The 12325-nt window shown below is 49.2% G+C and overlaps 6 protein-coding genes across 6 annotated transcripts; 2 read left to right on the top strand and 4 right to left on the bottom strand.

Annotated features, from left to right (window-relative positions):
- Positions 1–124: 124 nt before the first annotated feature.
- On the bottom strand, positions 125–2095 carry F5J12DRAFT_889351 (adenylate cyclase associated N terminal-domain-containing protein; the record flags this gene model as incomplete). Its single annotated transcript, XM_051747319.1, has 9 exons — positions 125–444; positions 497–620; positions 675–766; positions 817–1093; positions 1142–1247; positions 1304–1389; positions 1443–1667; positions 1716–1986; positions 2046–2095. 9 exons carry the CDS (start codon positions 2093–2095, stop codon positions 125–127), a joined length of 1551 nt encoding a protein of 516 aa, XP_051603881.1.
- A 94-nt stretch (positions 2096–2189) lies between these two features.
- On the bottom strand, positions 2190–3325 carry F5J12DRAFT_903742 (RF-1 domain-containing protein; the record flags this gene model as incomplete). The annotated part of the gene is made up of 7 exons (XM_051748444.1): positions 2190–2321; positions 2412–2557; positions 2608–2735; positions 2792–2900; positions 2949–3119; positions 3169–3189; positions 3244–3325. The coding sequence occupies 7 exons, from the start codon at positions 3323–3325 to the stop codon at positions 2190–2192; spliced, it is 789 nt and encodes a 262-aa protein (XP_051603880.1).
- Positions 3326–3847: 522 nt separating this feature from the next.
- Positions 3848–5501, top strand: F5J12DRAFT_808032 (uncharacterized protein). The gene is made up of 6 exons (XM_051744702.1): positions 3848–4083; positions 4323–4384; positions 4439–4545; positions 4602–4669; positions 4724–5023; positions 5083–5501. Exons 1-6 carry the CDS (start codon positions 3985–3987, stop codon positions 5188–5190), a joined length of 744 nt encoding a protein of 247 aa, XP_051603879.1. The 5' UTR covers positions 3848–3984; the 3' UTR covers positions 5191–5501.
- Positions 5502–6212: 711 nt separating this feature from the next.
- Positions 6213–8242, top strand: F5J12DRAFT_808026 (etoposide-induced protein 2.4-domain-containing protein). Its single transcript, XM_051744701.1, has 6 exons — positions 6213–6514; positions 6565–6757; positions 6822–7045; positions 7099–7113; positions 7166–7325; positions 7391–8242. Exons 1-6 carry the CDS (start codon positions 6342–6344, stop codon positions 7760–7762), a joined length of 1137 nt encoding a protein of 378 aa, XP_051603878.1. The 5' UTR covers positions 6213–6341; the 3' UTR covers positions 7763–8242.
- A 42-nt stretch (positions 8243–8284) lies between these two features.
- F5J12DRAFT_961323 (uncharacterized protein) lies at positions 8285–9514 on the bottom strand (the record flags this gene model as incomplete). The annotated part of the gene is made up of 5 exons (XM_051749940.1): positions 8285–8669; positions 8731–8895; positions 8923–9123; positions 9181–9311; positions 9358–9514. Coding segments are annotated over 5 exons (951 nt in total), but the record flags the coding sequence as incomplete, so codon positions are not given.
- Positions 9515–11204: 1690 nt separating this feature from the next.
- Positions 11205–12033, bottom strand: F5J12DRAFT_808011 (SGNH hydrolase-type esterase domain-containing protein; the record flags this gene model as incomplete). Its single annotated transcript, XM_051744700.1, has 3 exons — positions 11810–12033; positions 11342–11755; positions 11205–11288 (listed from the first exon to the last, which is right to left on the bottom strand). Coding segments are annotated over exons 2-3 (489 nt in total), but the record flags the coding sequence as incomplete, so codon positions are not given.
- Between the last annotated feature and the right edge of the window lie 292 nt (positions 12034–12325).

Below are 12325 nucleotides of genomic sequence, written 5' to 3'. Positions count from 1 at the left end.
CGAAAGCGTGCACACTCACATGGCATGAGATAGACACGAGGAATGAATATTAAATCCGTGAGAGCATGTTTGATATCGACCACCGAGCCTACCTACTCCCCACACAGTATATACTGGACACTGGTCAGCCAACATGCTCGACGACAGATGTCACAAGTTTGCCATTCTGAACAACCGTCTTCAACATCTCTGGCACAGCCTGCTCTTGGAATATGCCATCTTCCTCGCCTTCAACGGGTACGCTTACGTTGATAGCACTGCATTTGGCTGTGGTAATTTCCACTCCAAGACACGCTTTCGAGAGGTATATCTGTCCCGAATCCGTCGAATCCACCTGGATCGTCGGCGCAGTCCCAGTGATCTGCAACGCAAACGAAGCCGACTTGGTGATTTCAACGGATGAAATTACCGAGTCCACCAGGACTGACGTCTTGGTGCAGTTAACTGACGAGAGCAAGTGAACCTAGTGTCTTGGAAGCAGATTGACTTCACTTACGCATTGTTACTGCGTTCACTTTCCCCTTAATGACAACAGTGGTGTTCTTGCAACCAAATATATTGACAATTTGGTTGATCTCCGCACCGGAGACCTCCAATGCGGGTTCATTCTCTTGATATTCCTGTTTGTATTGAAAGTTGGTGATGAGTCAGATAAAGTGGCAAAATGCACGGACGATCAGCCACTTGTTGCTCTCCAACGCAAACTTGGCAGGCTTCTTGCCCATCAAAGCATGTGGTTTAGCAGGCTTCACAGGCTTCTTGCCAGCTACTGGTACTTAGAATCGTAGAAGTTCTGATTTCACAGATATCACTTACATGATGCGGCTGCTGAGGCCGGGACCACGCTGCTAGCGCGAAGCGCTGGATTCTTGTGGGTCATTTCACTCTTATCCACTTTCCTCAATCCCTTGGTCACTTCCGCTCCGCGATTCAATTCAGCCATCACGGCAGCTGTGCCACCAACAGCCGGAGGCACAGCAGCAACTTCGACAGGCGGGGGCGGAGGAGGGGGTGGAGGCGGAGGCGGAGGTGCCGCTGCGCCAGATACCACAGGTGTTGGCGAGGGAGCCTTGTACTCGGAAACAGGGACGCCCTAGAAACATGCTTAATATGCAAGCAGCCACAATTATGGAGTTCTTACAGAAGCATTCCAGGCAAGGCCAACAGGATGATTCTCCAGAACGTAGCGTTTCATCTCATCTACGACGGCCATGAGGGCTCGAACCCAATCTGTATGCTTAGGGTCCCTTGTGCAACCGTCAATCTGAGCGGTCGCGAACTGGTTTGGAGATCAATCACGTACTTCCCCTTATACTCCTTCAGCACTCTATCTGTGAAAAATCTGCTAGAGTCTTTGACATCATTGACGTATGTTGCAGGTTTCGGTTCCTGCAAGGCATCCTTCAAACCTAGATATTACACGAGCATTATTGCACGCTTACCACAGTGACCCAACCTACGCATGGGGCGCTCTCGGCAACAGCTGAAAGGTGGTTGACCCATGCTGTCTCCTTTCCATGAGTAACCTTGGCACGTGAAATTGATTCGATGGCAGTTTGCAGCGGCTCCAACAGCTTCACAAAGGCCTTATGATCAGGCTTCTTGCATGCTGCGGCAGTAAGCAGAAGGTTGCGCAGCAGATTCAGCTCATCGACAAATAGTGTGACCTAGATTCATCGGAACAGCGCATAAGAGGTTAATGGGTTGAACCAAACCTGATCAATCAAGAATTGAGGGGCAAAGGCCTTCGTCAACTCCACGAAGGCCCTGAGCTTGCCATCGATGACGATCGTATCGAATGCTGTCACACTCGGCGGCGAAAGCGGCTGGATCACGACCGCAGGAGGGACCAGTGGTTCTAGACGTGGCGAATGGACGGCTTGAGCTTCTGAGACATCAGTTACGGTGCTAGTGCTCTGTCGTTTGGAAGTTCTGCTCCGTGTAGTCTCCTCAAGGTCCTCGAATCGTGACGCGACCGCCTCCAATCTGATGGTTGCAACATCTGCTTCAGGACATATTCCTCGTGACTACTGATTGATACCTACCGCTTGATTATGGTAGCCAAGGTGTACAACCCTTGGTTTGTATTCGACATGGTCGTATGATCTGTGAAAGACACTAAACGGGACTCGGGCATACGCGTCTAAACTCATGCATTACGTAATCCAATATCTTAAAAGATATCAAGTTCATTCGTCGCCAGAGCTCTCTTTCTGTCTCGCTTTCTTCTTTGCCTTCTTACGCCGCTGACGCTCTCTTTCAAGTTTTTTCGCTTGTTGAAGTTCAGCCTTTGAAAGGCCGGGATTATTCAATTGATCCAACTATGAACATTGAACCAATCATAAATCGAGTAAAACCGGATTGGCATTAGCACCGAATGTACGAAACGAGCGGAATTTACTATTACACGCCTTTTGAAGTAGTTGACGACGGGCAAGCATGCGGTTAGTTTGTAAGGAACGGGTCTCTTGACATGACACACGGATACCAGTAGGCTTGTGTAGGAGTTGCACGTTATTTTTGGTCTTGTTTATCGACTGTCCACCTGGGCCACTACCTGCAACGAATAACTAACCATCGCCTAGTTTTCCAAGAACGCAGACTAACCACGAACGAATGATTCTTCTATATCCTCTTCACGCAACTCCGGAATCTTTCGTTCTTTGTGTGCCTTTTTCAGTGCTGAGTAGTTACGTGGGGGAGAAGGGTCAGGCGGAGCAGCAGGTTCTATGAGTCTAGGGTAAGTGCCATCTCAGAAGAAGGGTGATCCGGGGATGAAAATGTCACTGACGGGGTATCTCCTTTCCCATCTTTCCGCGCGCGACGGCTTGATTGCAATGGAGGTGGATTCTTGATGGTCGAATTGTCACCGAGTTCGGTATCCTTGGTAAAGCGAAGACCTCCATAATGTCAATGTTACTGAAATTTCCGAATTATCAAATACGCACTCCATGTCTCTCCAGTTTTGCCACTTTCGATCTTCCGTGCCTGCACGACGTTTCTGCGCAGCATCGTGGCTAGGTCCTTGGCTAGCTGGATTTTCTCTTCCACCTGCTTCGCATCATGTCGTGCAACTTCATCCAGAGCAAGTGCCTCTGTGCGCATTTTCAATCTGAAGGCTACTCGTTGTGAGCGGTGGGCAGGGTCCGAGCAATCATGCTGTTATACCTCGTTTTACTGGTTCATCGCCTGAAAGCAAGTTTATTATTGTCACTCAAGTAGCCTAATGTCAAGACAACTTACCTGAGAAGGTAGATGCCGATGCTCTCAGCAAATCGCGGTACGCCGAGCGTGCGGCTGCTCTCAGAGCTGGGGTGGCAGCCATGCCAGACGCTCTCTCTAAAAACACTCGGAAGCTGAGACGAGCGGAACCCGGAATTTTGACGTTCGCGATCTGAGATCATCGCGTGGCACTTCCAAATTCGGCGGGCGCAAGACGCGCTCCTTTTTTGGACATGCCGCGTCCCCGTTGATTGCCCTCCAACACACCGAATGTTTTCCGCTCCCAAAAAACAAGCAACCGTCCAAAAATTATGAATCAAAGGCCACCGCATCAACTACGGGCAAAAATCATAGCTACTGGCACTAAATATACGATATTTACGCTCGTGCCTGAGTCCTACAGCGACAGTTTGGGTGCTAGGCATGAACCACCTTCAACGCTCAAATTCTTCGGTTTTTTCTTGCTAGAACACGCCCTTTTTCCTTCAACTTTGTGGGCGAACGCAAGCAGGGCTTTCCCAAGACGAACGCGGCCGATATTCAGTCGCGTCATACGCGTCCCAGATATCGACTCACGTGACTTGGCAGAATTGAGTTTGTTGATCGCAGGACGCGCCCTCGGAGTTTTAACGCTCCCCTCTCTTAAACCACCACCATCTCCTGCGCGACCTCCCAGTTCGAACCCCCCGGCCCCTCAGTCTACCTCTTACTACCACAAGAATATCGGATACAGTCACATATCTACAAGCAGCAATCATCAAGATGTCCGCAAGGAAGACAGCCTCCGCTACTAAATCGTCCACCAAGAAGGCTGCTAGTCGGCCCGCCCCTACACATCCAAGCTGGATTGACATGATCAAGGTCTGTAAAACGTTGATACTGCGCCTGCTCCTTCGGCTTTTCTCCGAAACCAATGGTAATTGCTTGCATATGAGTGGGAACACTGTTATCCGCCCGAGTTGGGGGGGTTTATCGTCCGATCATTTTTCATCATTACGACATGCTTCCACCGCTTTCAGCTGGTACACGAAGCGTTATTTCTGCCTTGGATTGGTGGCTTTTACGCTAGATTGTCTCCTGACCACCGTTCAACGAAATAGGAGTGTATCACCGCCAGCACCGAAGACTCCCGCCAAGGGGTATCCCGCCCCCATATCAAGAAGTCTGTTCTTATCCATTTTTTTTCTGCTCAATAGTAGTTCTCAGCACTGTTTAGGTACGTTGAAGAGACATACAGGCTGCAGATCGGCAACGCACAGAACACTCAGCTGGCTCGTGCCATCGCCACCGGCGCTGAGAAAGGCATCTTCGTTCTGCCTAAAGGTAATCGCTTATCTTTGGTTTTAGCGGCTGTTCCGTGGTTGACGGCGTTATCTAAGGCATATCAGGGAGAGTCAAACTCCCTCCCAAGACCAGCAGGGCTGCTGATACATCCGCTTCCAAGGAGGTCCGTGCACTTCTATGGCACGTGACTTTTAGCACCGACTAAATTACACCACAGAATAAGCCGGCCAAGGCTGCACCACCCAAGCCCACAACCAAAGCACGTCCTACGAAGGTTGCCACTGCCAAGGCTGCTGCTGCTAAAAAGCCCGTACCCAAATCTAAGGCCGACGCAACGGCTACAAAGAAGGCCACCGAGAGCAAGACAGCGAGCAAGTCTGCCAAAACACCTGCCTCTAAAACCGCGCCTGCATCAAAGACGAAAGCGGCTGCTGCTCCCAAGAAGGTTGTAGCAGGTAAGAAGCCCGTATCTGCGAAGAAGACCTCCACGACCTCCAAACGGGGAGCTGCTAAGAAGGTGCGGTAGTAGTACGTTGCTTCTCACGCGGTACCTCATGACATTGTCGTGTTCCGCAGGCTGTCACGGGCACGACTGTTTCCACCAAGGCGAAGGCGGCAGCCACCAAGAAGTCAGCAAGAAAGCCAGCCGCTAAGGCATCTGCACCCTCAAGCAGGAAGGTATGAAAATTTTATGCTAGAAAGAACGGCGATCTTACTCCCTTCCAGGCTGGGAGGAAATGAGAGATGACTTCTAGTTGTTCGTGCATACTCTAGTTTCTCTGTGCACTTGTACGCTTGTGATCTGTTGTCATTTCTTATTTTTTCTTTTCTTTCACTCTTATCGTGGCTGGTACTCAGGTGTCGTTATTTGTTGTAGTACATAATTGTCGAAGCCAACCAGGCCCAGCGGCCGAGAGGGGAAATGTATATATGCTTTGGCACTGAATGTTGTAACTTGGAATCTGAGAGCATACGCGGGAGCGGGATGGGTGTATGGGGTAGGTAAAAGACACTTCGTCGTGCCTCGGATCCTTACCCAAATTGTGCACACAGCTTTGCATGGCCGGGAAGGGAGGTACGGGAAGGCGGCGATGGAGGAGAGCCAGCGGGGTGTGGCGGACGGGTGGCATGCTATGTTCCGACCGAGCAGATGACAACAGTCAGGATATACGAGTTTTGGCAAGCATCCCGCCTTGGTGCACTATATCGGCGACCTTCTATGAACCCTATCTGACCTCTGTCAGTGCTGTTTCCCTCTCCGGTCCCTGCTGTAAGCACAGGCCGATAACTGTCGACTGGGAGCATATCGTCAACTCTCAGTATTAACACAATCTTTGCACTCATCCATATAGTAGTTTCCCCTCCCACAACGGTGACATGAAATGAGAAAAACGAGGCGTGCTAGCTAAAGTAGACAAAGATCCGGGTTCACCACAAAATCACCGTGACATCGCCTTGCCACGGGCGAGGGTTCGTCGTGCAACAACATCTCCTTGACTATATATTCACCTCTATTCCCTATCGCGATCAAAAATTGCTACGGATCATGACGCTGGGAGTAAAATCAACGACTGCCGCTGGTACTAAGATCATATCGAACGCGGAGCTCGCGGGTAGAATAGGGGAACAAACCAATTGGGGTAACTCTTGTGTCCACGTAAACAGCGGTTGTTATTACGTGATGCATGATAGGCTCATAGAGGCCGACCTGACCTGTCCTTTACAGCTTAACGAGGCATCCGCGCGTGCAGCCTCCGTTCGTACCGCGAAAGAAACCATCGACAGGGAAGACTCCTCGAGCAGTTTACGAGAAACTTGGACACTTGGAGAGGTTTATGTCGAGACAAGTCCCATATGAGTATGATATGCGCCACTTGCAGTCCAGTTCTCGAGCTGCCTACCCATCATTCCTTTCACTCCACGAGACAATTTGGATCCATACAAAGTGTCTGTTGAAGGGACTCCTCGACGCCTTTAGGTGGGATTTGGTTATTGCGACCGCGACGAGGTACACCTCTCTCCGCCTTTCGCGTGTGCCACGGTTGACGCGCTTCACAGCGACCCTGAAATACGGTCCAATATCCTCAAGTCCCTCCTCTTGAATTCGCTCTCGTTGGCATCAATCTATGCATTCGATTTGCTGCTTCAGCCACTCGTGCACGACCATCCGAGTTGGCTGCGTCGGAATGTGGGTTGGTGCTATCAGGTGTTGTGGCTCCTTCCCGTAGTGGGTATATCTTTCTATCTCAATGTTGGTGAACGTGTTTCTCCGTATTTGGTTCTATACGTCTTACTGACGGAAGTTGTATCTGTAGAGTTCATGGTGTAACACTATTGCTAAACGTACCTTCGTACTGCAATATGGCAATCGTGCTGTCCAACCACGACATGTCACTTATACTGGTATGCTCAACGCGTTAGCAACGTCAGCGTATCGCACAGTCATGGTCTTGACATCTGTGATCGTCTCCTTTGGTCTTGGTGCAATCCCTCGTGCTGGGCCACTCATAAGCTTTGCCTTCATGTGCTGGATCGACGCGTAAGTTCACGTCCATGTTCCTCACATTCCCTCAAAATAACATTTTTAAATAGGTACTATTGCTTTGAGAAAGTCACTTTGGTTGCACCGAGAGACGTGTTTTCTGATGTCGTCAAATAGATTCGTGTGGGTAGCTCGCGGTTTATCCCTTGCTAGTAGGGTAAGACACCTTGAAGAGCGATGGGCGTACTACTTCGCATTTGGCTTTCCCTCCGCTGCTATCTGCACATGGGGAAGCGGACTTGCAAATGCTGCCTTATTCTATCTATTATTCCCTGCGGTGAGTGATAAGGCGTACTTTCCTAATTCCCACAGCTTCTGAATCTAAGTTGTGGCAAAAAAAAGTACATTATCATGGCAATGACTGCTCGTCCTGCACCTCAAGATCCGTATAACCCGCTTCCATCCGCTGACGTCGTGCGGTACCCATCGCCACTGATCCCGATTCGCCTGCGCATTTTTGCTATTGTGATATGGCTTAACGATATTATTGTTCAGATCTTGAGCATCACTGGAAGTGCTGGCCAGATCACACGCCATCACAGAGCACTCAGTCATTCATCAGAGAAGGCGGAAGAAAGCACGGGGGTGGAGCCACCCAGACTTATTAACAACGTAAGTGGAAGGTCGGTTCGTCGCAATGAGTTCCGAAGTCCCATCGAACGAACGAGAGAACACCGCAAGGAACCGTCTATGGACAGGCGGAAACGAGGCTAGATTGATGGCATTACGGATCTTTTTCCGACAGCACTTTACTTCGCATGCATCTCCTGTAGATTCTCGCCTTGCCTATATCCTCCTTACGACTGCCTTTTATGATACCCTTGATTCTTGGCTAATTTTGCCTTCGCTATGTTTCTCCCTCCCTGCCTGCAAGCTTCTCCCATGCTCAAACCTTTTACTAAATACGCCCAGCCTTCAGTACGATAAGGGCCAGTCTTTAGCTCCTTCCATCCTCGTCGCTAACTTTCCTTTTTGGGTCACAGCTCGCATTGCCGCCCCTCTCCGGGCTTCGTATTGTCCAATCCCCCTTACATCTTAGCACTCTTATCCCCTTTATCATGCACTAGTGGCACACAAGGATCAGACTCAAGTATCACCACATAGCTAATGAGTACCGAGTGGCATAGAGAGTAGATGAACAATAATTTGGTGCTGATTTTCACAAAGATAGACGTGTCTCGGGGCGGGATAACGAACGACAGGGCTGGAGATGCACCGACAGGGCAGTATATGCATATCCGAGGTGTGGAAAGTCATTCTATTTAGCAGCCATACCGGATATACATCCTACAAACATCGCGATGACCGAATAGCAAAAAATACATCAGACTGGAACAGCCTGCATCGAAGACAGAATTGCTTCATGCAACAGCTCTGCCGACCCTCCATCTCCATCTTCCGACAAGGCACGAGTACCTTCCATGCATCTAAATATTTTCTCAATATATCTACCTGCACCGGAGACATGAGCAATCTTGGCACAGGCCGCGTGAATAGAGAGGTAAGTTGGGCTTGGAAGAGGAAGGTTCTTCGGATCTGGGGTTGAGAACGTCACATACTTCGGGTACCGGGAAATAAGCCAGTCACGAATTCCTTCGAGTTTATACGTATTGGGTTCCTCCTATAATGTGAGGTCCTTGTTCAGATGCCGGAAACAAAAGGAGAGAAAATACGGTACAAACCGTTGCAGTGAACCAAATCCATAACCGATCAAAATGGATACGAAGCGATTCTTCCATCGTCACTACGTTTTCCAGTCGATGTATATTGGGACCATTGAGCTCCTCCCGTAGTGCCGAGTAACCAAAGCGGTCAAGGACCCCCCAAACAGAAGCAGCATACGTCGCCTAGAGCTATGACCAACAACGAAGAACTCGGTTGAGTAAGGAACCAACTTCGGTCGAGTCTGGTGTGATATTTGCATTGGTAAACTCTGGAAAGATGTGAACACACTGAGTGAACCCTCCCTCCGCTCCTTCGCGCGTAATCTTCATTTCCATCTCTTCGCTGCACATGACGGCGTCCCAATCATACACCTTCGTAACAGGACACTGAAAGCTATCTCTAACAAGAGCCTATTCGGGACATATGTAAGACGCGACATGTCTAGATTTAGAGGTGATGATACAAACATGTTTTTTAGCCGTTCGATGGTCTTGAGGGGCCTCTTGCAGTATACACTCTATCAGCTTTGCGACATTATCAGATGGGTGTGGTGATAGGGGGGACGATGATGGCGGTGATTGCCCTTCATTAGACTTGACTGAAGTCGTTAAGTATGCCACGAGTAAAAGCCACTGAGGACGTACACGATCGAATGAAGAAATCATAATAGAACTCCCCTAACTGGAGTAGTTCGCGTGGCTGATCGTTGGTTGTTACGATCTCCCTGACAAATGGTTTGATGTCGCGAGCGGGAAAATAATGGAAGAGATAGCCCAGGATTCTACAGTGAATTAAGTCCTTCTCCAAGTCTTTTCCCAAGTCAATCTCGTGTTGAATGCGCCATTCAAGGTCGCGGCACAAGTTGTAACCGCTGGCGATCTCGTGATAGCGAGGATGGTCTCGTATCCCGAGTGGTAGCGCATCCCGGGTGGAAGCATGATGCACTGAGAGAATCTGTTAGTTATATGCACGCTACTACTTGGCTGTCCCCAAACCCAGTGTGCTGCAGCAGGGATCACCCGATTGGACCGGTCTGACCACCTCCGCAGGCCCCTATGGCGAACCTTGTTTCACTTCGTTGTGTAGTATATAGTCCACTTGCGTATCATTTACTTTCTCTAGCGTTAACCTCCTGTTATCAGGTATGCTTCCTGTCGTCAACTCTATCCTGTATCTTAGTCCTGTCATCAGCGTTAGGTTGGCTATAATATCTCTATTTCTTTGCCAACGCACGTAGTCATAATGGATCATCACATATTGGGGATGAGGAAATAGACTCCACGAATACGCTATTTTGTTCTCGCGACAACGAAAGGGTGATGCCAACGGATGGGTAATCATTTCCTCGACATGACTTCAGAGGCTGATTGCGCGCGCACCACGAACTCCCAGCTCTATTGTGATAACAATTTTTAGTCAGTACTAGTGTGTATGTTGGGACCACTAAGCTCTTGTAACGAGTAGCCAAAGCAGTTCAGGTCTGAGTCCGATGTGATATTGGCGCTGGTAGACTCCCGTAGAGTTCTTCTGGCCTTCCTAAAGATCACTTGCAATGCTTCATCAGTGTCGACGGCGTGCGCATCAAAGACCCCCGTGATGACACACCAGAAGCCAACCCCGAACGCTGACCAAGCGGCGCCTCTCGAGATTACAGATTCGTCTACATCACATGGACTTACACCTAGTGCAGCATTGATACCGCCCTACCAAATGATCGTCAATACCTGTCATGCATGGCTAACTCTGGAACATACTTGAGCAGCTACAGTATGACTTCCAGTTGGGAAGAGTTTGGAGATGCATGCTGTGCTGAGGCCAGTAGAAAGGAGTCCATCAGTAGACCACTTTGTGAGCTGGTAGTCCTAGGGAATCTGTCCAGTACTGGACAGCTCTGGACAGCTCTGGCCAGCAAAAGTGATTTACTGATGTTGCATGGACCCATGGTGCAAATGCTGCTCAACTCTGAGCATGCCTAATAACTGATCCATTGGCAATGATCCAATTTGCTCTGTCTAATCAGCAAGCTCTGTCTCAATTGGATCAGTTCTCATTTCTCATCATATGAACACTTAGGCTGACTGTGTAATTTTATGGTGTGCACTGTTACCAAGCAACCTGTATTGCAAAGATCAGATGTGTAGAGATGCTCTGCAATTACATGATCAGATGCTTGGGTGTTCCCATCTTTTGTATGTCTTCCATTTGACCAAACACCTTTATTGTGGCAACATCACCATGTTGCTTATATTCTTGTATTTCTATGTCCTTCCTTTCAAACAATGATGTCCATCAGGAAGCAAAAAAATGGTTTGGACCTGTTTAAACCCATCACTGACTGGTTGTGACTGCAATTCTGTCATTCCCTGTTTCTCTGATGTCCATTGGACTGGTGGGCCATGGCCCTATTCAACTTCGACGTCTGCCAAATACCTGACAATTCCAGAGTAAAACAATAAAGACAGGCAGATAAAACAGTAAAAACAGAAATGTACGGTGGGAAAACTATTTCCAACCTGTCGTAGTGAATTTCGGGGTATTTCTCCTCGATGATCTTCATAATCAGATTATAGACCACCTGTATCTCCTGAGCCACCGACCGCTTCCACACAAAAGCGATCATATCTATACCTCGTATCCTGCCTCGTTTAGGTGCAACCCATCGTGAAGGAACTTTTCAAGCGCCCTCTCGTCTCTTCCACTGGCATCCCACATTGCAGTCCATACGTCCGCAACAGGTGTGGCAAGTGCAGTTCCTAGTTCATTCACCACCTCCGCGTAGGATTTGGTTGCGTCAAGGTTACGATCCTGTCTTTGATGAGAGTTTACCGGAGGCGGAGTGATGAGGATGATGCGGGTACTGGGTGAATAGTATGGTGAAGTAGGGGACCTGACCATGTTGACGAGATGCTCAAGATTCTCCCTGTACTGATCCCTCGGCACGTGCTGACGATTGGGGAAGGGTGCGGCATCATTCGCGCCAAACCAAATGGTGAGCAGCTGTACTTTAGGAACGTGAGGTAGCTGGTGCCGCATCGCGAAGATCTGCGCAGCACGCATCACTCCTGTAATTATATGGATGCGATATGCATTACCCACTTATTTAAGTACGCGTATAGCCCACTCTGTCTAGTAGCCGCCAATCCCACGGTTTATCACGTCCATCTTGCGGGCGTAGTTCTCTAGACAGTGTTCGTCGTCGGTTCCTCATCAGGAGATATGTTGATATGAAGATCGAGCCTTACCAGCCAGTCGCTGACCGAACCCGCCTGGTACCCAGCCCCATTGGGTGATCGAATCGCCAAAGAGCATGATAACATCGTATATATTAGCGGCCATGCCCGGCTACGGAGTAGTGCGTTTGGGAGAGCGCAAAGTTGCTCCAGCCCGTGCTTTTTTCGACAACCGCGCTGGCATACACCCCCGCACGGCAAATCCCACCAGCCACGCAGCTACAGCTCGAACTGTAAATCGTATTCACAGCACATGTTTCTGTTCCGTGTGGTGCATTTGGCCTCTGCAGAGCTCCGGCGTGGTAAACAAAGTGCTGAAAGAACCCGCATAGACTCATTATCAACCCGTCTCCAGCACACGTGTAATGACTGTTATTTATCA

Source organism: Pisolithus orientalis, assembly GCF_024613125.1.
Source record: "Pisolithus orientalis strain OTSU chromosome Unknown F5J12scaffold_4, whole genome shotgun sequence".
NCBI lineage: Eukaryota > Fungi > Basidiomycota > Agaricomycetes > Boletales > Pisolithaceae > Pisolithus > Pisolithus orientalis.
The sequence above is the reverse complement of the archived record's forward strand: the minus strand, read 5'-3'. Positions and strand labels throughout refer to the sequence as shown.

Bases quoted from the DNA above. Each gene is read 5' to 3' on its own strand.
- F5J12DRAFT_808032 (XM_051744702.1), top strand. From the start codon at position 3,985: ATGTCCGCAAGGAAGACAGCCTCCGCTACTAAATCGTCCACCAAGAAG. The intron at 4,385-4,438 runs GTCTGTTCTTAT...AGCACTGTTTAG, and splicing joins TCCCGCCCCCATATCAAGAA to GTACGTTGAAGAGACATACA. The intron at 5,024-5,082 runs GTGCGGTAGTAG...CGTGTTCCGCAG, and splicing joins AACGGGGAGCTGCTAAGAAG to GCTGTCACGGGCACGACTGT.
- F5J12DRAFT_808026 (XM_051744701.1), top strand. From the start codon at position 6,342: ATGTCGAGACAAGTCCCATATGAGTATGATATGCGCCACTTGCAGTCC. The intron at 6,515-6,564 runs GTACACCTCTCT...CGCGCTTCACAG, and splicing joins GTTATTGCGACCGCGACGAG to CGACCCTGAAATACGGTCCA. The intron at 7,326-7,390 runs GTGAGTGATAAG...GGCAAAAAAAAG, and splicing joins TCTATCTATTATTCCCTGCG to TACATTATCATGGCAATGAC.